Raw genomic sequence first — 26,191 nt, forward strand, 5'->3', positions numbered from 1 at the left:
TCAACGTGCATTACGAAACAGACCTTGCATTGTACATGGCACTACATAGGTGTTTACAGATCATAGTGTTCCATGTACACAAAAAAGAAGTTACAAGTACAGCCCGAGGGGAGTTTTGTACTCATTCCTGCCCCCGGGTTTACAGTGGCAGAAGGGCTTTAAACTGTGGCCCTTCCCCACCGTGCCTTTGCGGCGACTGCACCAATTTTTAGTGCGTCCCTCAGCACGTAATCCTGGATCTTGGATTGCGCCAGTCTGCAACACGCAGACGTAGACATCTCCTTGCTCTGGAAGACGAGCAAGTTTTGGCAAGACCAAAGAGCGTCTTTAACCGAGTTGATGGCTCCCCAACAGCAGGTGATGTCTGTCTCGGTGTGTCCCTGGGAACAGTCCGTAGAGCACACAGAGTCCTGTGTTACGGAGCTGCTTGGGATGAACCTCGACAGCAACCACTGCATCTCTTTTCAAACCTGCCTTGCGAAGGCACAATCCTGAAGGAGATGGGTAACAGTCTCATCCGCCCCGCAGCCGACTTGGGGGCAGCGTGCCGTGCTGCTGAGACGCCAGCTGTGCATGAACGCTCTGACGGGTAAGGCCCTCGTCACCGCCAACCAAGCTACGTCTTGGTGCTTGTGTGAAAGCTCTGGCGATGAGACGTTCTGCCAAACGAGTTTGACAGTCTGCTCAGGGAACCACCCGACAGGGTCCACCCTCTCCTTCTTTCGTAGGGCGTCCAGGACGTTACGTGCTGACCACTGTTTTATGGCCTTGTGGTCAAAGGGGTTTTTTGTGAAAAACTTTTCCACGAAGGACAGGTGGACAGGCATGGTCCAGCTGGTGGGGCCATTTCGCGGCAGCATAGCCAGGCCCATCCTTCGCAATACCGGGGACAGGTAGAACCTCAGCACGTAGTGACACTTGGTGTTTGCGTACTGGGGGTCTGTGCACAGCTTGATGCAGCCGCACACAAAGGTGGCCATCAGGATGAGGGCCACGTTCAGAACATCCTTTCCTCCACTGTCCAGAGATTTGTACATTATGTCTCTGCGGACACGGTCCATTTTGGATCTCCAGACAAAGTGGAAGACGGCCCGGGTGACTGCCGCGGCACAGGAGCGAGAGATGGGCCAGACCTGTGCCTCATGCAGCAACCCCGAGAACACCTCACTCCTGATGACCAGGTTCTTTCCTGCCATGGAGAGGAAGCACAGCTTCCACCATCCCAGTTTTTGCTTCACTTTGGCGATACGCTCTTCCCAGTTTTTGGCGCACGCCCTGTCCGCTCCGAACCATATTCCCAACACCTTCAGATAATCTGGCTTAACAGTGAAGGGAATAAAGGATCGGTCGGCCCAGTTGCCAAAGAACATGGCCTCGCTTTTGCTGCGATTGACCTTCGCTCCCGAGGCCAGTTCAAACTGGTCGCAGATTGTGAGCAATCTGCGGACCGACTGCGGATCCGAGCAAAAGATGGCCACGTCGTCCACGTACAGGGAGGTCTTGACCTAAGCGCCTCCGCTGCTTGAACCGCCGCAATCCGTCTGGTGAAGTGCTGTTAGGGCGGTAGTTCCAAGATTTTGACCCAGCGAGCTGAAGAAACGGCCGATATATTCCAAAGTCAGGATGGTGTCTAACTTGGAGGGGAACGTGGAGGTGGTGGTGTTCCCATGAGCCTGCTGCCTTTGTCCTTCTCGGTGGTAGAGGTCGCGGGTTTGGGAGATGCTGCCGAAGAAGTCTTGGCGAGTTTCTGCAGTGCATCTCCCACCCTCTTTATCTCACCCAATCAGCACAACCTTCTTCGACCAAGAGATTTCCTGTTTACAGTTGCCAAGTCCCCCAGGATTGTCCTGGAGTTTCCAGGAAATAATAATTAATCTCCTGGATATTGCTGCAGGCAGCCCACAGGGGCATTTAAATACAAATTGTGTGTTTATTAATTTTCTTTGAACACTTTTGTTTATTAGTAATAAAAGATTATGAGGAGAGGCAATATGAACTAAATGGTACAATTTTAAAGAGGGTGTAGGAACATAGAGACCTGGGCGTGTATGTACACAAATCTTTGAAGGTGGCAGGGCAAGTTGAGAAGGCTGTTTTAAAAAGAGCATCGTTGGCTTTATTAATAGAGGCAGAGAGTACTAACGGTTATTGCTAAACCTTTATAAAACACTGGATTTCTCTCAGCTGGAGTACTGTGTTCAATTCTGGACACTTTCGGAAGGATGTCGAAGCCTTGGAGAGGCTGCAGAGGAGATTTAGAATGGTACGTGGGTTGAGAGACTTCAGCTACGTGGAGAGGCTGAGGATCTTCTCCTTCGAGCAGAGAAGGTTGAGAGGAGATTTAATAGAGATGTTCAAAATCATGGAGTACATAAGGAGAAGCTGTTTCCACTGGTGGGGGGGCGGTCGGTAACTTGTTTATTTATATAGCGCCTTTAACGTCGTGAAACGTCCGATGGCGAATCACAGGATTATTATGAGATAAAAAATTTGACACCGAGCCGCGTAGTTAGAAATTAGCGCAGGTGACCAAAAGCTTGGTCAAAGAGGTAGGTTTTAAGGAGCGTCTTGAAGGAGGAGAGAGGGGTAGAGAGGCAGAGAGGTTTAAGGAGGGAGTTCCAGAGCTTGGGGCCTCGGCAACAGAAGGCATGGCCACCGATGGTTGAGCGATTATAAATCAGAGATGCTCAAGAGGGCAGAATTAGAGGAGCACAGACATCTCGGGGGTTGTGGGGCTGGAGGAGATTACAGAGATAGGGAGGGGCGAGGCCATGGAGGGATTTGAAAAAGGAATGAGAATTTTGAAATTGAGGCGTTGTTTAACCGGGAGTTAATGTAGGTCAGCGAGCACAGGGGGTGATGGGTGAGCAGGACTTGGTGCGAGTTAGGACTCAGATTTAAGGTGATTGTCAAAAGAACCAGAGGCGAGATGAGGAAACATTTTTTTTTTTTTAAAAACAGAACGAGTTGTGATCTGGAATGCGCTGACTGAAAGGGCATTGGAAGCAGATTCAACAGTAACTTTAAAAAAAAAGAGAATTAGATAAATACTTGGAGGAAAAAAAAATTGCAGGGCTCTGGGGAAAGAGCAGGGGCATGGGATTAATTGAATTGCTCTACCAAATGGCCTCCTTCAGTGCTGCATGTGTCTATGATTACATAGAATGTACAGCACAGAAACAGGCCATTCTGCCCAACTGTTCTCTGTGCCGGTGTTTCTGCTCCACACGAGCCTCCTCGTACCCTAGTTCATCTCACCTACAGACCAATTTACGTCCGGACTGGGGTCAAACAGAGCTGCGTCATCGCTCCAACTCTCTTCTCAATCTTCCTCGCTGCCATGCTCCACCTCACACTCAACAAGCTCTTTGCTGGAATGGAACGAAACTACAGAACCAGTGGGAAGCTGTTTAACCTACGCCGCTTCCAGACCAGGTCCAAGATCACCCCAATCTCTGTCGTTGAGCTGCAGTATGAGGACGCGTCTGCGCACATTCAGAGGCTGAACTCCAGGATATAATCAATGTATTCACTAAGGCATATGAAAGCATGGGCATTACGCTAAACATCCTCAGACAAAGGTCCTCCACCAGCCTGTCACCACCGCACAGCACTGCCCTCCAATCATTAAGATCTACGGCGCGGCCCTCGACAACGTGGACCATTTCCCATATCTTGGGAGCTTCTTATCAACAAAGGCAGACATTGATGAGGAGATTCAACATCGCCTCCAGTGTGCCAGTGCAGCCTTCAGCCGTCTGAGTAAAAGAGTGTTTGAAGACCAGGCCTTCAAATCTACCACCAAAATCATGGTCTACAGGGCTGTAGTAATACCCACCCTCCTGTATGGATCCGAGGCATGGGCGGTGTATAGAAGGCACCTTAAGTCGCTGGAGATATATCACCAACGGTGTCTCCGCAAGATCCTGCAAATCCCCTGGGAGGACAGGCGCACCAACATCCGTGTCCTCGACCAGGCTAACATCCCCAGTATTGAAGCACTGACCACAGTTGATCAGCTTCGCTGGGCAGGCCATATAGTACGCATGCTAGATCCAGAGACACTCTAAGAAAATGCTTTATGCGGAGCTCCTTCATTGTAAACGAGCCAAAGGAGGACAGCGGAAACGTTATAAGGACAACCTCAAAGCCTCCCTGGTAAAGTGCGACATCACCACTGACACCTGGGAGACCCTGGCCGAAGACCGCCCGAGGTGGAGAAAGTGTATCCGGGAGGGCGTTGAAGAGCTCAACGCCAAGAGCATGAAGAGGCCAAGCGCAGACAGCGGAAGGAGCGCGCGGCAAACCAGCCCCAACGACCCCTTCCCTCGACGAATGTCTGTCCCACCTGTAACAGGGTCTGTGGGTCTCGTATCGGACTGTTCAACCATCAAAGAACTCACTTTGGGAGTGGAAGCAAGTCCTCCTCGATTCCGAGGGACTGCCTATGAATGAATCAGCAGAATACTGGGGGAAAAGATGGTTAAAAAAAATATATATGTCACAGACTTAAACATAAATTCAATTATACACTTCGACTGCATTTAACACGTGAAAAACCTGTGTTGCCGACATCTGAGAAATGAATGTCGACTTTTAAATGTTACCACAGAATGATGACTTGACGTCACTATTAGCAGGTACTAAAATGGGCTCAGTTTATTGTTCCATAACTAGAATTAAGTTATAAAACAACAGTTGCTCCTGAATACAAATGCTCAAAATACACAGCAGTTCTGTAGAAGGTCCCACCAAAAATTCTCTCTCTTTCGATGCTACTGTGTATTTCTGGCTTTTTATTTCTGATTTCTAGCAATTCACAGATTTGATTTTTTTTTAAATCTCTGATGTTCTTCCTAGTGTGTCAGCTGTGGCTCAGTCGGTAACACTCTTGCCTCTGAACCCTAACCCACTTCCAGGGACTTGAGCACAAAAAAAAAATCTCGGCTGACACTCCAGTGCTGAGGGAGCGCTGCATTGTCGGAGGTGCGGTCTTTCGGGTGAGACGTTAAACCGAGGTCCCATCTGCTCTCTCAAGTGGACGTAAATGATCCCATGGCACTATTTCAAAGAGCAAGGGAGTTATCCCTGGTGCCCTGGCCAATATTTATCCCTCAATCAACATAACAAAAAAAACAGTTTATCTGGTCATTATCACATTGCTGTTTGTCATCATAGGCAGTCCCTCGAAATCGAGGAAGACTTGCTTCAAGTCCAAAAGTGAGTTCTCAGGTGACTGTACAGTCCAATGTGGGAATTACAGTCTCTGTCACAGGAAGGAAATGGTGGGTGGGGAGTCGGGTTTGCCTCACGCTCCTGCCGCTGCCTGCGCTTGATTTCTGCATGCTCTCGGTGACAAGACTTTAGGTGCTCAACACCCTCCCAGATGTTCTTTCTCCACTTTTGGCGGACTTATGCCAGAAATTTCCAGGTGCCGGTGGGGATGTTGCACTTTATCAAGGAGGCTTTGAGGGTGTCCTTGAAACATTTCCTCTGCCCACCTGGGGCTTGCTTGCAGTGTAGGAGTTCAGAGTAGAGCACTTGCTTTGGGAGTCTCGTGTCGGGCATGCGGACAACGCGGCCCGCCCAATGGAGTTGGTCGAGTGTGATCAGTGCTTCGATGCTTGGGATGTTGGCCTGAGCAAGAATACGGACGTTGGTGCATCTATCCTCCCAGTGGATTTGCAGGATCTTGCGGAGGCAGCGCTGATGATACGTCTCCAGAGCTTTGAGGTGTCTACTATTCATGGTCCATGTCTCTGAGCCATATAGGAGGGCGGGTATCACTACGGCCCTGTAGACCATAATTTTGGTACCAGATTGGAGGTCCTGGTCTTCAGACACACTCTTCCTCAGGTGACCGAAGGCTGCACTGATACACTGAAGGCTGTGTTCGACCTTGTCATCCATGTCTGCCCTTGCTAATAGTAGGCTCCTGAGGTATGGAAAATGGTCCACATTGTCAAAGTCCACACCGTGGATTTTGATGACCAGGGGGCAATGCTGTGTGGCAGGGTCAGTCAGGTTAGTGGAGGACCTTTGACTTACAGATATTTAGTGCAAGGCCTATGCTTTCGAACCCCTCAGTGAAGATGTTGACGATGGCTTGGAGTTCAACCTCTGAATATGCGCAGGCGCAAGCGTCGTCCACGTACTGTCTGTGGATGACAGCAGATGGGACGACCTTGGATCTCTAGCCTGGATGCAACAAAGGTTGAACAGATTCCCATTGGTTCTGTAGTTTAGTTCCACTCAAACAGGGAGCTTGTTGAGAGCGAGATGGAGCATTGCAGCAAGGAAGATCGTTGGCGCGATGACGGAGTCCTGCTTGACCCTGGTCCGGACGTGAATTGGGTGTGTGGTTGATCAGTTGGTCAGGATCACAGCTTGCATTTCGTTGTGGAGCAGGCGGAGGATGGTGACAAACTTTTGGGGGCAGCCGAAAGGGAGGACGCCGCTCCATAGCAGGGGAGTTATATTTATGGCCAATATTTGTCCCTCAAAAAAAAACAGATGATCTGGCCATTATCACATTGCTGTTTGTCAGAGTTTGCTGAGTGCAAATTGGCTGCCACGTTTCCCACTTTACAACAGTGACTATATTCCAAAAGCACTTAATTGGCTGTGAAGCGTTTTGAGACGTCCAGTGGTCGTAAAAGGTGCTATATAAATCCAAGTATTTCTTTCTTTACCTTCCAAAATGCGCAGTGCTATTTAAAAGTGACCAGTAAAAGGCAATAAAAGTAGTGGAGGTGGGGATAAAAGGTGTTTGAGTGGGGGGGGCTGGAGATCACACGATGAAACCTCCATGTATAAGCAACTTCTTTTCCGAATGAAGACACACTTGCATTATCGATCATAAGAAATAAGAACATTAGAGGTAGGAGCAGGAGTCGGCCTTTTGGCCCCTCGAGCCTGCTGCGCCATTCAATAAGATCATGGCTGATCTGATCTTGGTCTCAACTCCACTTCCCTGCCTGCTCCCCATAACCCTTTACTCCCTTATCGTTCACAAATCTGTCTTTCTCCACCTTAAACATATTCCTATACAGCTATCTGGGGCATAAAATTCCAAAGATTCACGACCCTCAGAGAAGAAATTCCTCCTCACCTCCGTTTTCCTTCATCATCCTTCTTCCGACGCCAAAAAAGTTTGATTTCTGCCTGTATTTTGTCCTGTGGTTGGGTAAAGGACTGGTGTTAGAATTGAAGGATTCATACCATGGCCCAATAGCCAACGTGACTTGAATAGCGCAAACATAAATAACATAACGGGCAGCTCCAAAACATCTGAAGGCCAAGAATGCCGTGTCTGACTCCAACCTTGGAGGAGGGTTTCACCCAAGAGTTGAGACAAAGAACACAACATATAGGTTAAATGGTCCTGTCCATATCCCACACCCAGACCCACCCCTAAAAAGAGAATAAAATAAAATCTGGAAGGCGTTTCAGGGCAGACGGTGAAGATAAGAACGGTTCATTCCACCAGCCGTCTGTCTGATCGGGACTAATACCAATTACTTGTCACGGTCGTATGTCTATTATGTGTATCCTGATTATGTGTTGTGTTTGACTATATTTGAACTATCGCTCCCATAATAAAATGCCTTATAACTCCTACGATCCTTTGGGTATCTGTGTGTGACCTGTGATCCTAATCTTCCATCAGATTGAAGAGAAATTTGCCTCAGATTTAAAACTCTGACTAATTTTCACTTTTTTAATTTCAGAGAAAGAAGCTTTTTCCTTTCTTCTACGTGACTTCTCAGGGTCTTGCCACAGGAGACTTGAACAGGGACGCCTGGCCCGTGAGATACTTTGTCACCGAGCGTTTTGAGCTGTTTTGTGTTCAGTCGTTTTCCAAGTCCTTTGGCTTGTACAGTAGGTTGACCTCAGTCCCTTCGTAAGAACATAAGAACTAGGAGCTGGAATAGGCTGCACGGCCTCTCGCACCTCCTCCGCAATTCAATGAGATCATGGCTGTTCTACTATCTCAACTCCACTTTCCTGTACCGCCCCCATATCTCTTAATATCAATCTCTACCTTGAATATACTAAACGACTGAGCCTCCTCACCCCTCTGGGGTAGCGAATTCCAAAGATTCATCACCCTCCGAGGGAAGAAATTTCTCCTCATCTCAGTCCTAAATGGCCGACCCCTTATTCTCAGACTGTGACCCCTGGTTCTAGACTCCCCAACAAGGGGAAACATCCTCCCTGCATCTACCCTGTCAAGCCCTGTAAGAATTCTGTATGTTTTGAATGAATGAGATCACATCTCATTCTTCTAAACTCGAGAGAATATAGGCCTAGTCTACTCAATCTCTCCTCATGGGTCAATCCCCCCATCCCAGGAATCAGTCTGGTGAGCCTTTGTTGCACTCCCTCTATGGCAAGTATATCCTTCCTTAGGTAAGGCCACAGCTGTACTCAATACTCCAGATGTGGTCTCACCAGGGCCTTATATAATTGCAGTAAGGCATCTCTTTACTCTTCTGCACAAATGTTCTTGTAATAAAGGCCAACATACCATTTGCTTTCTTAATTGCTTGCTGTACCTGCAAGTTAACTTTCAGTGATTCGTGTACAAGGACACCTAGATCTCTTTGAACACTAGCATTTCCCAATCTCTCACCCTTTAAAAAATACTCTGTTGTTCTATTTTTCCTACCCAAGTGGATAACTTCACATTTCTCCACATTATATTTCCATTCGTGTTTACTATCAAGAGCTATGGTTAACAGCGCCATGGGAATTGCTCCCAGATGGCGTAAAACCCAGAGGCTGAACCAGGCTCATCACAACCCCAGTCTCACATTTGATCCTGAAATGAGTTTTCGACCACATATCTGCAGCATAACTAAGACTGCCTATTTCCACCTCCATAACATCTCCCGTCTCCGCCCTTGCTTCAGCTCATCTGCTGCTGAAGCCCTCATCCATGCCTTTGACTTGACTATTCCAACACACTCCTGGCTGGCCTCCCACATTCTACCCTATGTAAACTAAAGGTGATCCAAAACTCGGCTGCCCATGTCCTAACACACACCGAGTCCTGTTTACCCATCACCCCTGTGCTCGCTGAGCTACATTGGCTCCCGGTTAAGCAACGCCTCAATTTCAAAATTCTCATCCTTATTTTCAAATTCCTCCATGGCCTCGCCCCTCCCTATCTCTAATATCCTCGAGCCCCACAACCCTCTTAGATGGAGGAGAGAGAGGCGGCGAGGTTGAGGGAAGGAATTCCAGAGCTTAGGGCCCAGGCAGCTGAAGGCACGGCTGCCAATGGTGGAGTGAAGGAAGTGGGGAATGTGCAAAAGGCCATAATTGGAGGAGCGCAGAGATCTCGGAGGGTTGTCGGGCTGGAGGAGATTACAGAGACAGGGAAGGGGGCGAGGGCTATGGATGGATTTGAGCACGATGAGGACATGTTTTTTTTTAAATAGAGGTGTTGGTGGACTCTGAGCCAATTTAGGTCAGCGAGCACAGCGGGTGATGGATGAACGGGACTTGGTGTGAGCTAGGATACGGGCAGCAGAGTTTTGGATAAGCTCAAGTTTATGGAGGGTGGAAGATGAGAGGCTGGCCAGGAGAGTGTTGGAGTCTGGTGCTATAACAGGCAGGGGATCCACTCCCGCAGATTCATGCACACTCGAAGAAAGAAATCCAAGCCTTTGTCTTTTTGTGATGGGTGATGGAGGTCAGCAAGAGCGTAATTGCGCAGAGTATCCCTTGGTACAGACAGCGCTGAGCCCATGTAATCTTTAGGAAGGGGATACAGTAGAGAGATGTGATCCTTTATAAAACTGGTACATCCCATTCATCTGATCAGTTTCTCCCTGGTCAGCCGTGGCTCAGTGGGCAGCACACTCGCCAAGAGAAGGTTGTGGGTTCAAGTCCCTACTCCAGGGACTTGAGCGCAAAGATCTAGGCGGACACTCCAATGCAGTACTGAGGGAGCGCTGCACTGTCGGAGGGACGGCACTGAGGGAGCGCTGCACTATCGGAGGGGCGGTACTGAGGGAGCGCTGCACTGATGGAGCTGCGGTCTTTCAGATGGGACGTTAAACCGAGGCCATTATTTCGAATGAGAACAGGGGAGTTATCCGGGGTGTCCTGGCCCAATATTGATCCCTCAATCAGCATCACTAAAACCGATTATCTGGTCATTATCACATTGCTGTTTGTGGGATCTTGCGGTGAGAAAATTGACTGCCACGTTTCCCACATTACAACAGTGACTACACTTCAAAACGTACTTTATTGGCTGTAAAGCGCTTTGGGACAGCCTGTGGTCGTGACGATTGCTTGATTTTCTTCCTAGATGAAAAGGTTGGGAGCTTGACAATAGTGTCGAGGGATAATTCCACCCTGATCAGAATCCGATCTCAGATGGAGCTGACTGTTCGATGCACATGGTCAAATCCTCCACGCCACGGTTCCCGGATCGTAGCGACGGTGCTCAATAACCCATCCTTTTTTACTGAGTGGTGAGGATTCATCTTATTTACGGGAGATGAGAAATTCAAGTGTACTGGGATAAAGATGACTTTTTTTAAGTTGACGTACGAGAATTGAGAAGCAGAAAGATTCGGTACATAGTCATTTCTACCTCTCCCATTGCTCCTTCAGCCGTTTACAGTAAATGGGCTAGCAGTGCACTATACCTTATACCTTTCGGATGAGACGTTAAACCGAGGCCCCATCTGCCTTCTCAGGTGGACGTACAAGATCCCACGGGCACTATTTCGAAGAAGAGCAGGGGTAGTTATCCTCAGTATCCTGACCACTATTTATCCCTCAATCAACATAACAAAAACAGATTATCCGGTCATTAGCACATTGCTGTTTGTGGGAGCTTGCTGTGCGCAAGTTGGCTGCTGCTTTTCCCACATTACAATCAGTCCCACTCCAGAGACCTGAATGCAAAGATCTAGGCTGACGCTCCAGTGCAGTACTGAGGGACTGCTGCACTGTCGGAGGTGCCGTCTTTCAGATGAGACGATAAACCGAGGCCCCGTCTGTTTGATGCATGTAAAAGATCGCAAGGCACTATTCCGGAGAAGAGAGCAGAGGGGAGTTCCCTCTGATGTCCTGGGGCCAATATTCATCCCTCAGCTAATATCAGTAAAACAGATTATCTGGTCATTTTTCTCATTGCTCATTGTGGGAACTTGCTGTGCACAAATTGGCTGCCGTGTTTGCCTACTTTAGAAAAATGACTGCAGTTCAAAACAAATTTATTGGTCTGAAATGCCTTTGAACCGAACTAAAGGTGGATTTACTATGGTTGCAGGGGATGCATTGAGACAGGACAACGCCTTGAGAAATATCTTGGGCTAGAACCTTCAGGACAATAAGGATGGGCGCAGAAAGATGAGCTGCACCTAAACCAAGTGAGAACAAAGAGATTTTTCCCAGAGCATGGAGGAAGCCATCAAGAACCATTTAACCCAGATAGGTGAGGGAAGAGGGGAAGTGGACAGAGAAGACAAAGGATTCACAGTGAGACAGATTGTGGGGGTGGGAGAAGATGGTCAAAAGGTGGGAATGGATACAGAGGGCCTTACATGAAGTAGAGACCAAGTAGTAGCAGATACTGGGGTCTGGAAAGGAAAGAGAGAGAACGAGAGACTTGGATTTATATAGGCCCTTTAACTACCACTGGACATCCCCAAGCGCTTCACAGCCAATTAAGTACATTTTAGAGTGATGTCACTGTTGTAATGTAGGAGACGCAGCAACCAATTTGTGCACAGAAAGCTCCCACAAATAGCAATGAAATAAATGACCAGATCATCTGTTTTAAGGGTCGATTGAAGGATAAATATATTAGCCAAAACACCAGGGACAACTCCCCTGTTCTTCTTCGAAATAATGCCATGGGATCTTTTATGTCCACCCGAGCGTGTTGATGGGGCCTCAGTTTAACATCTCATCTGACAATGCAGTGCTGAAGGAGCGCTGCACTATGTTAAGATGTATACACATGAATGCCAGAAAGGATGAGGAAAAAGACGGCAGAACCAGTCTCCCCACCCACCCTTCAACCACTGTCTGTCTCACCTGTGACAGAGACTGTAATTCTCGCATTAGACTGTACAATCACCTGAGAACTCACTTTTAGAGTGGAAGCAAGTCTCGAGGGACTGCCTATGAGGATGATGATGATGATCTCAGTGTTCATCGAGACCGTATCTTGCAGGAAATTAGGTGACATGTCAACAGCAACAAAGTCAAATTTAGCAGCCAATTCGGGAACGAGCAAATGGTGTCAATGAAAGATTGTAGGGATGTACAGGACCAGGAAAGAGCAGTTGGTGTGCCTACGCTAATCCTAGTTGCAGGCCTCAACACTGTTCACACCAACAAATATTCCCCAGGTACTGACTCAACTCTCTCTCTCTTGAATTTGTTGAAACAATCATGCCCCAATCTTCCCTTGGCAATCTATTTTATTCCCATCCAATTCATTCCATTCCATGAAATCCAATCTAATCCTTTCAATGATAATCCTTTCCATTACATTCCAATCTATTGCAATCCATGACAGTCCAATCAAAATACTTTCAATTGCATTCCATTGCAATCCATTCCATTCCATTGCATTGCAATCCGTTCCATTGCAATCCAATCCAATCAATTCACCGCCCACAGTTGACCCAACAAGCTCAGGAAGCCTGTGTATAAAGGGGCAGCGGGCCAGATCATTCCAGGGGCAGCCCCATAGGCAAGAACATTTTCTCAAGGACCTCCTTGCTCTTGGTCCGTAGGCAGCAGAATCTGAAGAGAATGACTGAGCGCCTGATGCTCATTAAGGAGAAGCTGAAGGAAGAGCTCCGGACACTGGGAACGTCGAGACCTTGGGAGCACATTACCAAGCAGACCGGCATGTACATTTACCCAGGATTCACCAGTAAGTGAGCAAAACAGTTTGAGCGTGCAGTAGGAACAAGCGGGAGCTGGGGCAACTGTAACAAGGACAGATGTCTCAGTCACGGTGGAAAGAATCCAGTCAGCTTAGAACATAAGAAATAGGAGCGGGAGTCGGCCATTTGGCCCCTCGAGCTGCTCCGCCATTCAATAAGATCATGGCTGATCTGATCTTGGCCTCAACTCCACTTCCCTGCCCACTCTCCATAACCCTTGACTCCCTTATTCAAAAATCTGTCCATCTCCACCTTGAATATACTCAATGACCCAGCCTTCACAGCTCTCTGGGGTGGAGAATTCCAAAGATTCACGACCTTCTGAGAAAGAAATTCCTCCTCATCTCCATTTTAAATGTGCGACCCCTTATTGAGGAAAGGTTGAGGAGGTTGGGCCTCTACTCATTGGAATTCAGAAGAATGAGAAGTGATCTTAATCAAAATGTATAAAATTGTGAGGGGGCTTGACAAGGTGGATGCAGAGAGGATGTTTCCACTGATAGGGGAGACTAGAACTAGGGGACATAATCTTAGAATAAGGGGCCACCCATTTAAAACTGAGATGAGGAATTTCTTCTCTCAGAGGGTTGTAAGTCTGTGGAATTTGCTGCCTCAGAGAGCTGTGGAAGCCGGGACATTGAATACATTTAACACAGATAGACAGCTTCTTAACCGATAGGGGATTATGGGGAGCGGGGAGGGAAGTGGACCGAAGTCTACGATTGGATCAGCCACGATCGTATTAAATGGTGGAGCAGGCTCGTGGGGCTGTGTGGCCTACTCCTGCTCCTATTTCTTATGTTCTGAAACAATGTTCCCCAGAGCTTATCGCAAGCTCCAGCAATCTGGATTCAGCAAGTTAACGTGACTCTGCAATCCGGTGCTCCCAGTAGAGCGGCGTGTCAGAAAACTGTTGCCGCGCACTGTGGTCCCGGCCGGACTCTCCCCACTGGGAACACCAGGATAGTATCACCCTTTAGCTTAAACCTCTGCATGCAAGAGGCCTCCAGCAGGGAGTCTGCCTGTCTGAAGCATTGCCGCCAGTCCATGTAACGGTTTCGGATCGATACAGGGAGTTGGAATGTGGCGGGATCAACCCTACCGTTCCTGGGATTAAAAAGTCCGAGGCATGGTTTAAGCACTGCATGCTGCCCCCGCCCCCAATCTCCGAGAAATTATGTCTTTACCACCTCTGTGTGACGTAGAAGGTGAATTTTGGAACAATTCTCCCATTGACCCTGCAATAGCTAAATAATTCCCTTTGTGTTCGCCGTGTTTTAGTGTTAGGACTCTCACCTTGTGGGTTCAAGTCCCACTCCAGAGACTTGAGCTCTAAATCTAGGCTGTCACTCCCAGTGCAGTACTGAGGGAGCGCCGCACTGTCAGAGGGGAGTACTGAGGGAGCACTGCACTGTCGGAGGGGCAGTACTGAGGGAGCGCCGCACTGTCGGAGGTGCCGTCTTTCGGATATGAAGTTAAACCGAGGCTCTGTCTGCCCTCTTGGGTGGATGTAAACGATCCCATGGCACTAGAAGAGCAGGTGAGTTATCCCCGGTGTCCTGAGGCCAATATTTATCCTTCAACCAACATCAAAACAGATAAGAGCATAAGAAATAGGAGCAGGAGTAGGCCATACGGGCCCTTGAGCCTGCTCCGCCATTCAATACGATCATGGCTGATCCGATCATGGACTCAGGTCCATTTCCCTGCCCGCTCCCATTAACCCCTTAATCCCTTATCGGTTAAGAAACTATCTATCTCTGTCTTAACTTTATTCTATGTCCCAGCTTCCACAACTCTGAGGCAACGAATTCCACAGATTTACAACCTTCTGAGAGAAGAAATTCCTCCTCATCTCAGTTTTAAATGGGCAGCCCCTTATTCTAAGATTATGCCCCCTAATTCTAGTCTCCCCTATCAGTGGAAATATCTCTGCATCCACCTGGTCAAGTCCCTCATAATCTTATACATTTCGATAAGATCACCTCTCATTATCTGGTCATTATCACATTGCTGTTTGCGGGAGCTTGCTGTGTGCAAATTGGCTGCTGCGTTGCCCACATTATGGCGGGACTGACCTATCAAGAAAGATTGGATCAATTGGGCTTGTATTCACTGGAGTTCAGAAGAATGAGAGGGGACCTCATAGAAACGTTTAAAATTCTGACGGGTTTAGACAGGTTAGATGCAGAAAGAATGTTCCCAATGTTGGGGAAGTCCAGAACCAGGGGTCACAGTCTGAGGATAAGGGGTAAGCCATTTAGGACCGAGATGAGGAGAAACTTCTTCACCCAGAGAGTGGTGAACCTGTGGAATTCTCTACCACAGAAAGTAGTTGAGGCCAATTCACTAAATATATTCAAAAGGGAGTTAGATGAAGTCCTTACTACTCGGGGGATCAAGGGTTATGGCGAGAAAGCAGGAAGGGGGTACTGAAGTTTCATGTTCAGCCATGAACTCATTGAATGGCGGTGCAGGCTAGAAGGGCTGAATGGCCTGCTCCTGCACCTATTTTCTATGTTTCTATGTTTCTATAACAGTGACTACACTCCAAAAGTACTTCATTGGCTGTAAAGCGCTTTGAGACATACTGAAGGCGCAAGTCTTTTTGTTTTGACTCTCAAATACATAACTGGCCCCGGCTGCACTCAACTGAAACATTTGTGACTTCTACAGATTCCCAGATTAACTACTTGAGGAACATGAAGCACATTTACCTCTTGGCTAGCGGGCAAATCAACATCAGCAGGGTGAACAGCGAGAACATCGCCTACCTGGCACGCTGTATGCACGAGGCGGTGCTGTTAAATCCTGAAGACAATGAATCAGAAACCAATAATGAGTAAACGGAGTCGACTGGGGACCGTTGGGGAGGGTTTTAGGACAATCGCTGTGCAAACTAACAGATTTTGCATATATTCAAGATCCTAAACATGACAAAAGGGCCATTTTTATTCATGTTTCAGTTTGATTTATGAACATCGTTTGGATCTCAATAAAGCAAAAGTTTATGATTCAGTTTCAACAGTATTGTTAACAGGAGACAGGCTGGAGCCGATACCATAAAAAAGCAAATGGAAATTCAGATAGCAACAACAACTTGTATTTATATAGAACCTTTAACGTAGTGAAACATCCCAAGGCCCTTCACAGGAGTGTTATGAGATAAAAAAAATTTGATACCGAGTATCATAAGTAGAAATTAGCGCAGGCGACCAAAAGCTTGGTCAAAGAGGTATATTTTAAGGAGCATCTTGAAGGAGGAAAGAGAGACGGAGAGGTTTAGGGAGGGAGCTTCAGAGTTTGGGGCCAAGGCAGCAGAAGGCACAACCACCAATGGTTGAACGTTTAGAATCAGGGATGCTCAAGAGGGCAGAGACCTCGCGGGGGGGGGGGGGGGTTGGGGGTCTGGAAGAGATTACAGAGATAGGGGTGAGGCCATGGAGGGATTGGAAAACAAGGATGAGAATTTTGAAATCGAGCTGTTGCTTAACCGGAATCCAATGTAGGTCAGCGAGCACAGGGCTGATAGGTGAGCAGGACTCGGTGTGAGTTAGGACACGGGCAGACGAGTTTTGGATCACCTCTAGTTTACATCGGGTGGAATGTGGGAGGCCAGCCAGGACTGTTGGAATGGTCAAATCTAGAGGTTACAAAGGCAGGGATGATGGTTTCAGCAGCGGGCATCTCCCAGGCTACCCCGTTGGTTAGGCTTTTTCCTCGCACCCTTCAGCTGAACATTTTTGCACGACGTAATTTGCTGGAAGCGGGACCTGATAATGGGGCGCTCAGTGAATGACAGATCCAACAGTCCATATCCTTAACCCATGAGATTTAAGAAACAGAGGAAGGACAGAGAAGGAAATTGAGTGAATGTGAGCCAACACAAGTACAGAAAGAGAAATAGAGGGAAAGAAAGATTGGATTTGGAGAGAGAGAAAGGAAAAGGAAAAATAAGAATCAATTGATAAAATTTAAAAATTGACATTTTTAATATCTCCAAGAACAATTAACTAACTGAAAGAATAAGACCCCACAGTTTCAATTGTCCCCTTTCTGAGCAGAAGGTTGATTGGCATTTCATTAATAATAATCATATCGTTAAAAAGGTACTTAGGCTATTAATTGCCAGATTTAACTTTCTGCGGTGAGTTTAATGGGTGGTTAATGTGCAAATCCAGCAAGTTGTTCAAAGTGACGGGGAGACTGAGAGGTGTGTGGCAGGGGGGTGGGAAATCCCAAACCTTCTCCATTGGATTGCGGGAGCACCTCCCAAACCCGCAACCTCTGCATCTAGAAGAACAAGGGCAGCAGCCGCATGGGAGCACCACCACCTCTACATTCCCCTCCGAGTCATGCACCATCCCGACTTGGAAATATATCGACCGTTCCTTCATCGTCGCTGGGTCAAAATCCTGGACACCGCGAAAATGGGAGCATCAAGCGCACTTCTTGCAACCTGCTATTCACTGCTTGGTTTCGCTTTCTGTCCCGATCTTAATGTTCTTTGCTTTTTAATGCTTAAGAAAGAAGCCTGGCAAAACAATTCATCAAGGTGTAGCTCGGGTAAATGTTATGATAGCTGGAGTTGCCAACTCTGGGTGGATGTATTCCTGGAGGTTTCATCACATGACCACCTGCCTCCCATGGCCCTGCCCCCAACTCACCCGCCATTGGTTGCCTGCCGTGTCCATTTTCGCGGTGTCCCCCCCCCCCCCCCCACTCCCCCACCATTGGTCGTCCTACATGTCCATCCCCGCAGCGCCCCGCCTGCCCACAGCCAATCGAAAAGTGAGCAGACTCTGATACCCGATTGACTAAGAGTCAAGATTCATCCAAACAGCCTTTCCCATCTCCCAATATTTTTAAAACTGAAACAAATGTGCTCAAAGAAAATATTTTGTCGGACACAAAAACATTTTAACGCCCCGATGATTTTTCTGCGGAGAGTTGCCTGCCAGCAGTGTGTCCTGGAGATGAATCCTCAATTCCTGGAGGCGCCAGGGCAACTTGGGGGGTTGGGGACCCCAACGCTCACGAGCAGATCTCAAACCGGGCGTGGGCTCCCCATGATTTCTATCGATGGGGATGTGCGTGTCTGCGAGTCTCCAGGTCTCCAGGCGGGCTCTGCTCTGCGGCGAGCTTTCCGGATACTGACCCTCTGACATCCGTCGGAGGAAGATGCCACACCTCACGCTTTCAGTCGCTTTTCCTCCGAGGAATATTCGCGGCTCACAAGGGCTGGGCAATGCCCACCACCAACAAGAGAAAGCCTGACCACCTCCATTTGGCATTCAACGGTATCACCATCGCCGAGCCCCCACCACCATCAACATCCTGGGGGTCACCACATAACTGGACCAGCCACAGAACTGCTGTGACGACTAGAGCTGATCAGAGGCTGGGTATTCTGCAGCGAGTGTCTCACCTCCTGACTCCCCCACAGCCTTTCCACCATCTGCAAGGCACAAGTCAGGAGTGTGATGGAATACTCTCCACTTGCCTGGATGAGTGCAGTTCCAACAACACTCTAGAAGCTCGACACCATCCAGGACAAAGCAGCCAGCTTGATCGGCACCCCATTCACCACCTTCAACACTCACTCCCTCCACCACCGGCGTACCGTGGCTGCAGTGTGTACCATCTACAAGATGCACTGCAGCAACTCGCCAAGGCTTCTTCGGCAGCACATCCCAAGCCCGCAACCTCTACCACCTAGAAAGACAAGGGCAGCAGGCGCATGGGAACATCATCACACACTATCCGGACGTGGAAATATATTGGCTGTTCCTTCATTATCGCTGGGTCAGAATCCTGGAACTCCCTCACAGCGCTGTGGGAGCACCTTCACCACACGGACGGTTCAAGGTGGCGGCTCACCAACACCTTCTCAAGGGGCAATTAGGGATGGGCAATAAATGCCAGCCTTGCTAGCAATGCTCACATCCTGAGAATGAATTTTTACTGAAAACAATCTTGTGCAGAAAAATGCATTAATGCCCAAGGGGGCAGGGAAGCAGGCTGAGGCCCGGGCAAATATAAGAATTCGGAGCAGGAGTCGGCCATTTGGCCCTCGAGCCTGCTCTGCCAGTCAATGAGATCACAGCTGATCTTCTACCTCAACTCCACTTACCTGCACTATCCCCATATCCCTTGATTCCCTTAATATCACAAAAATGTACAATCTCCATCTTGAGTATACTCAACAACTGAGCCTTCACAGCCCTCTGGGGGAGAGAATTCCCTGGATTCACCACCTCTTTCTCAACTCAGTCCTAAATGGCCAAAATATTCTGAGACAGAGACCCCCTGGTTCTAGACTCGGCAGCCAAAGGAAAGATCCTCCCTGCATCTCCCCTGTCAAGCCCTGTAAGAATTTTGTATGTTTCAATGAGATCACCCCTCATTCTTCTAAATCGATACACACTTTATAAATAGTCGACCAACGTACCATTAAATGTGATCAAACTCTCATGAAACTCTCAAGTGGCTTAAAAAAAGCAATGCGATGGATGCTGCCAGTCATGTGTTACTGAGCAGTGATAAACGTAGAGTGCCGGAGAGACGGGTGTGAATCCAGCAGATGGCAGCAGAGTTATTTAATTCGCATCTTTGCCAAAGAAATGCACGGGATGTCGAATTTGCTTTTCCTCAGCATGAAAGTAGGAGTGACAAGGGTGCAGGAACGAGGAAGAATTTCTTTAATTTGTCTTGGAACCTTCTCAATGGAAAATGATTAAACATGACTGGACAGCAAGCGCTTTGAAAGCTGAGAGAAGGGCTTCACCGAGGACTTACTAACACAGCCCTCATCCCACCCCACCCCCCGGCCTCCATCCAACCCGGGGCTGGATCGCAAATGTCTGATGTGGTGGGAGAAGATCAGGGAAGAGGTTTGTGGGCTATAGCTAAAGAAGGAAAGAATTTGCATTTCTACAGCCCCTTTCATAAGGAACAGGAGCAGGTGTCGGCCATTCGGCCCCTCGAGCCTGTTGCGCCATTCAATAAGATCATGGCTGATCTGATCTCGGCCAACTGCACTTCCCCGTCTGCTCCCCATAACCCTCGACTCCCTCATCATTCTAAAATTTGTCTATCTCCACGTCAAGTATATTCAATGCCCCAGCTTCCACAGCTCTCTGGGGTAGAGAATTCCATATACTTTCGACCGTCAGAAGAAATTCCTCCTCATCTCAGTTCTAAATGGGCGAGCCCTTATTCTGAAACTACGCCCCCTCATTCTAGGTTCCCCCACGAGGGGAAATATCCACTCTGCATCTTCCTTGTCGCGCTCCCTCAGTATCTTATATGTTTCAATACGATCACCTCTCATTCTTCTAAACTCCAATGAGTACAGGCCCAATCTGTCTTCATAAGACAACCCCTCCATCTCAGGAATCAACCTCGTGAACTTTATCTGAACTGCCTCCAATGCAAGTATATCCTTCCTGAAATAAGGAGAGCAAAACTGTATGCAGTACTCCAGGTGTGGCCTCACCAATATCCTGTACAGTTGTAGCAGGACTTCCCGACTTTTATACTCCACCTCCCTTGCAATAAAGGCCAACATTCCATTTGCCTTCCTGATCACTTGCTGGACCTGCATACTCACATTTTATGTTTCACTCAGGTCACTCTGTACTGCAGCATTTTGTAATTTCTCTCCATTTAAATAATTTGTTTTTTTATTTTTCCTACCAAAAAGTGGATAACCTCACACTTTCCCACATTATACTCCATATGCCAGTTTTTTCCCCCGCTCACTTAGCCTCAGGACTGCCCCCCTCCCCCCCCCCCGCCAAAAGCGCTTTACATCCAAAGTAGTACTTTTTGGAGTGTAGTCACTGCTGCAATGTCGGAAACACAGCAGCCAATGTGCACACAGCAAGCTCCCACAAACAGCAATGTGATCAACTGTTTTTTAGTGACATTGGCTGAGGTATAAATCTTGGTTCAATCTCACTGTTACGGGCATGCAGATAGCGTCCCAGCTATATTTAGATGGTATTATGTATTTATTTAACAGGTAGCAAAACATTATAAAGAATTTATTGATTTTTTTTCCATGCAACATATTGCACAGTCAAACAACAGATGCTCATGTAATTATAAGAGGTAAACAAATAAATTTCAGTTATACACAGAGCCAAAGCATTTCACAGCCACTGAAGTACTTTTTGGAGTGCAGTCGCTGTTATAATGTTATAATGTAGGAAAACGCAGCAGCCAATTTGCATATAGCATCTCCCACAAACAGCAATGAGACAAATGACCAGTTAACTCGCCAAGACATCTTCGACAGCACCTCCCAAACCCGTGATTTCTACCGCCTAGAGGGACAAGGGCAGCAGGCATGTGGGGACACCATCACCTCCAAGTTTCCCTCCGAGCCACACACACATCCCGGCTTAGACATATATCGGTTGTTCCTTCATCGTCGCTGGGTCAAAAACACTGGAACTCCCTCCCTAACAGCACTGTGGGAGCACCTTCACCACATGGACTGCAGCAGTTCAAGAAGAGAAGAAGAAAGACTTACATTTATATAGCGCCTTTCATGGCCACCGGACATCGCAAAGCGCTTTACAGCCAATAAAGTACTTTATTTGGTGTGTCGTCACTGTTGTAATGTAAGAAACTGGGAATAACTCCTCTGCTCTTCTTTGAAATAGTGGCCTTGGGATCTTTTACGTTCACTTGAGAGAGCAGGCGAGACATCAGTTTAACATCTCATCTGAAAGACGGCAGTGCAGTACTCTTTCAGTACTGTCCCTCCGACAGTACGGCGCTCCCTCAGTACTGCCCCTCCGACAGTGCGGCGCTCCCTCAGTACTGCCCCTCCGACAGTGCGGCGCTCCCTCAGTACTGCTCCTCCGACAGTGCGGCGCTCCCTCAGTACTGCCCCTCCGACAGTGCGGCGCTCCCTCAGTACTGCCCCTCCGACAGTGCGGCGCTCCCTCAGTACTGCCCCTCCGACAGTGCGGCGTCACCTCAGCACTGCACTAGATTATTTTCTGTTCGAGTCTCTGGAGTTGGACTTGAACCCATAACCTTCTGACTCAGAGGCGAGATAGTGCTGCCCACTGAGCCATGGATGATACTTATACTTGTCGATCTCCCATGGCGCTTCCAACAATGAATTAAGACCAAGGGGTTGATTTCTGTGCGGATACTCTTGGTTATCCTCCGTAACTAGATATGGCGCGCAGGGAGTTCAGCCGGTTTCTCTGACGTTTGCATGGATCTTGCATCCTCAGGAAATTCCAACCCAAATGAATCAGAGTTCGAGGGTGTGATCCAACTCCATTGGGAGGGACTCAAAATGAGGTGGTCCTTATTTTTATGTAATGCACTTGGATTTTAGATAATTTCTTATAATTAAAAAGCAAAACATAGAGCAAAGTGGAGTAACAACTTGAAGTTCTCTAGTGCCTCATTAAATCTCTCAAACATCCCCAGAGCTCTCCCTATACATGAGTCACCATGTGATGAGTCACACTTTACCCGAGAAACTGTGGCCAGCATTTTGCACATTGCAAGGACCCACAAGCGGCAGTGGGCGAGTGAGCAGTTAGTCGGTTTCTGGCGTTAGTTGGGGCAGGAATGTTGGCCAGGACACTGGGAGAACTCCGCTCCTCCTCCGCAGAAAGTTCCACAGGATCTTCATTCTCTGCCTGAACGGGATGGTCGTCTGACTGACGATTCAGCTGTGAAGGCAGCACAGAGCTAACCGCCCTGCGCAAACTGCTGACCTGGGGGACAACTCTCCGAGATCTCTCCTCTCCTCCAATGTTGGCCTCTTGTGCATCCTCGAATTAAATCGCTCCACCATTGGCGGCGTGCCTTCAGCTGCCTGGTCCCCAAGTTCTGGAATTCCCTCTCAAAATCTCTCTGCCTCTCTTTCCTCCTTTAAGACGCGCTTTAAAACCTGCCTCTTTGACCAAGCTTTTGGTCACCTGCACTAATTTCTCTTTATGTGGCTCAGTGTCAAATGTATTTGTTTTGCCTTTTAACACTCCTGTGACACGCCTTGGGACGTTTTACTACGTTAAAGATGCTGTATAAATACAAGCTGTTGTTGTTGCTGTTGAGCACGCATTGCTAAAACAAGGCTAACTAGGCCAATGCAACCCACACAAGGCGCTAACATCCTGGTCCAAGGCAAAGAGCTTCCTCAATGCATAGCAGAAATCTATAGACTTTTGTTCGGCGGGGTATTAAAGATTGCGGAACCAAAGCAGGTAGATGGAGTTGAGAGACAGAGCACTCACAATCTAATTGAATGGGGGGGGAGGGGGGGTGGGGGTGCGGTTGATTATTATCTAATTGAGGGTGGAGTGAGATTCGATTGTGTCGTGTTGTTAAATGGTGGAACGGGCTCGAAGGGCTGAATGGCCTCGAATTTGTATTTGCTTCATGGGTTCTTTGTTTAAGAATTCATAGCAACACATTGCTATTAAGAACTAGTTGGTTTAGTAACAAAGGTTTATCAATCACACGACACATTACCAATTCATCCACTAGGCTCACAACTGCATACCTCATCGTGGATGTCCGAGACCCAACTGGCTGGGGTTTTATTGAGTCTTGTGAACATCACGTGATTGGCTAAGCCACTCACAATGCAACAGCTCGACAAACGTGTGCGCATACCCACTGTGTGCATACTTTATAGCCTGTCAAGCGGGACGATGATTTAGCCGGTTTGAAGATGATGAAAAGTGTCATGTTTCTAACCTTCACATAGCTGTAACCTTTATGTAACACTGTACACTGTGTGCACCTGAGAAATGCACATCTTGACCACAGGGCGTGAACTTGTGGGAGACACTCCTCACCTGGTCACCCAGGTATATAACGGGAGGTCCCACGCAGGGTCATCACTTCTTGGTCCTGTGAATAAAGGTTCAGGTCACAGAGTGACCTTGTCTCCAATATGTGCCTCGTGTTGATTTGCTGTAGTGTGTAAGGACACAACAAAAAGTGGTTGATGATTCCATCTGGAAAGACGTAAACCTGAAAAGTTGTTTTTCACACCTACATTGGAAGTGAGTCAGCCCCTCAATCCCCAAGGCGACAGTGTTTTGAGTAGACTCTTGTTTTTATAGGAGAGAAGGGGTGCGGGATGGGTCATAATTACTCCCGATACACGTGTCTGGGTCATTTGCAGGTGGCAATTATGATCTGCAGATGCTTTGCAAATAAAGTCACATTTCACAACTATTGCAATTTATCTCGGATTTCAATCAGCGCCTTGCAGATGTGCGTGTTCCAGCACCCAGGTGTGACTGACATCACTGTTCCTGCGGTCTCCCAGTGAGTGTGTCGGCTGTGGCTCATTGGGCAGCACTCCCTCCGAGTCATAAGGACCTGGGTTCAAGTCCCACTCCAGGCTGACACTCCAAGTGTCAGTACTGAGGGAGCGCCGCAGCGTCGGAGGGGCAGTACTGAGGGAGCACCGCAGCGTCGGAGGGGCAGTACTGAGGGAGCACCGCAGCGTCGGAGGGGCAGTACTGAGGGAGCACCGCAGCGTCGGAGGGGCAGTACTGAGGGAGCGCCGCAGCGTCGGAGGGGCAGTACTGAGGGAGCGCCGCAGTGTTCTGAGGCCAATACTTATCCCTCAATGAACATCACAAAAACAGATTATCCTGTCATTTTCACATTGCTGTTTATGGGAGCTTGCTGTGCACAACATGGCTGCCATGTTTCCTACATTACAACAGTGAGAAAACTTCAAAAGTATTGCTGTTATGTCTGTAATGTACCTATGAATGACTCCATGAGGCAATGTGTTGTACTCAAACTGTAGTGACCTTGGTCCTTTACTCGTAATTCCAGAGTGAGGCACAAGCATGGTGGCTCCCCTTTTATACAGCCCCTGCCACCAGGGCAGGAAATCCCGGTCTCCACCAGTTGCACCCTCTAGTGGTACCAGCATAGTATATACACAGTGTAAACCTTATTGATAGTACATCAGGTAAACAGTCTCCATCTTATGCAACTATACAGTGACTACACAGAGAGTATATCTATAGTCTGCATATATAACATCACTCTCCCCCAAGTCCTTTGTGCCAATTACCTTTGCACTATGCGCTCTGGCTTAGCTCTCCCCAGACTTAAGTGCCAATAGCCCTTGCACCTTGGCTGTGCTTTGGCTTGGCTCTCTCCCTGTTAACACCTAAGTCCTTTTGCCACAACGTTGGGTAGTGGTTACCAGTTTGGATTGTTCGATGATGCAGTGAAGGTTCCAGTGGGTTCTGGGTGTGATCCATGTGTGTGTCCATGGCTACATACATCCATTGCTCCCCGCCCCACCCCCTCCCCTCCCCCCACACAGCGTGATCATGCAGCTGGCCTGTTACATTAACATACACGATCAGACACAGTGCAAGTACAAAGAAAGGAAGAAAAAAAAAAATTTTTACAATTTCTATCATGACACCTTGGTTCAGTGACTGACATTCGTTACGTTTTACGGTCGCGCGCCAGGATTGGCTAGATTGCATAATTAGTTCCGTCATGCTCAGTACTGAGGTAGCAGTACAGGTATGCGAGGACGCTAATTCCAGAGCAACCGGACGGGGTCCTAGTCGTCTGATGGCGGCGCTGCGCCCCCGGCTAGCGGGGTGGGCTTGGTTCGCTCACCTTGCCAGGACTCAGGGCCTTTGCCGTTGCTTAGTGGTGGGCAGAGCCACAGATGTGTGTGGCCTCCCTGTCCTCCGTTGAGGGTTGCAGAATCTTCTGCCTGCTCTCTAATGATGATGGGAACCTGGCTGTTCTAGGTCCCGTTTGGGGAAATAGTTGGTTCTGACCTTTCGCTCACGGACATGGCCGATGTACTGACTGGGTCTGGGGGCTGCGCTGTCTCCACCGGGGGGTGGGCAACGGCGGCCGACTGTGCGTATTGGCGCTGTTTTCGTTTCCAGGCTCGTGGCGAATAGTACCATCGGGTGCCTGCAGCGTGGGATCGACCTGGGGCAGGGTATCAGGATCAGTGCCTTCACCCTCCTGACTACTTTTGGGGTCAGTCTATTCCCGACATCTCGCAACATTTTGTTCTTTACATTCTTAATTGGTTAGTTACATTGTATGCATGGCAATCAAAGTCCAGTTGGTTGCAGGTCTCCTTTAAGAGAACCCTGCCACGCCATGCTGTCTCTCGCTGCAGCAGGGATTCCATCTTTCCTCGGTCCTCGAGGTCGACTGCCTTGATCCTTTTCTCCCGCGATTCTGCCACAAAAGCTGGAAGAGTGCCTGTG

The 26,191-nt window shown here is 48.2% G+C and overlaps 1 protein-coding gene across 3 annotated transcripts in view; it reads left to right on the forward strand.

Annotated features, from left to right (window-relative positions):
* The window catches only part of LOC139235043 (aspartate aminotransferase, cytoplasmic-like), a 117,316-nt gene that overhangs the window by 27,782 nt on the left and 63,343 nt on the right, over positions 1-26,191 (forward strand). Inside the window, exons 6-9 of one of the 3 annotated variants that reach the window (XM_070866158.1) lie at positions 7,731-7,881; positions 10,325-10,490; positions 12,774-12,916; positions 15,606-15,947. In XM_070866158.1, the coding sequence (XP_070722259.1) occupies positions 7,731-7,881; positions 10,325-10,490; positions 12,774-12,916; positions 15,606-15,775 (630 nt within the window). In that variant the 3' untranslated portion in view covers positions 15,776-15,947. Of the gene's footprint in view, positions 1-7,730; positions 7,882-10,324; positions 10,491-11,296; positions 11,465-12,773; positions 12,917-15,605; positions 15,948-26,191 lie in introns of those variants that run through there. The other 2 variants (XM_070866159.1, XM_070866160.1) reach the window with 2 other exon arrangements.

Source organism: Pristiophorus japonicus, chromosome 22 (genome assembly GCF_044704955.1).
Source record: "Pristiophorus japonicus isolate sPriJap1 chromosome 22, sPriJap1.hap1, whole genome shotgun sequence".
Taxonomy (NCBI): Eukaryota; Metazoa; Chordata; class Chondrichthyes; family Pristiophoridae; genus Pristiophorus; species Pristiophorus japonicus.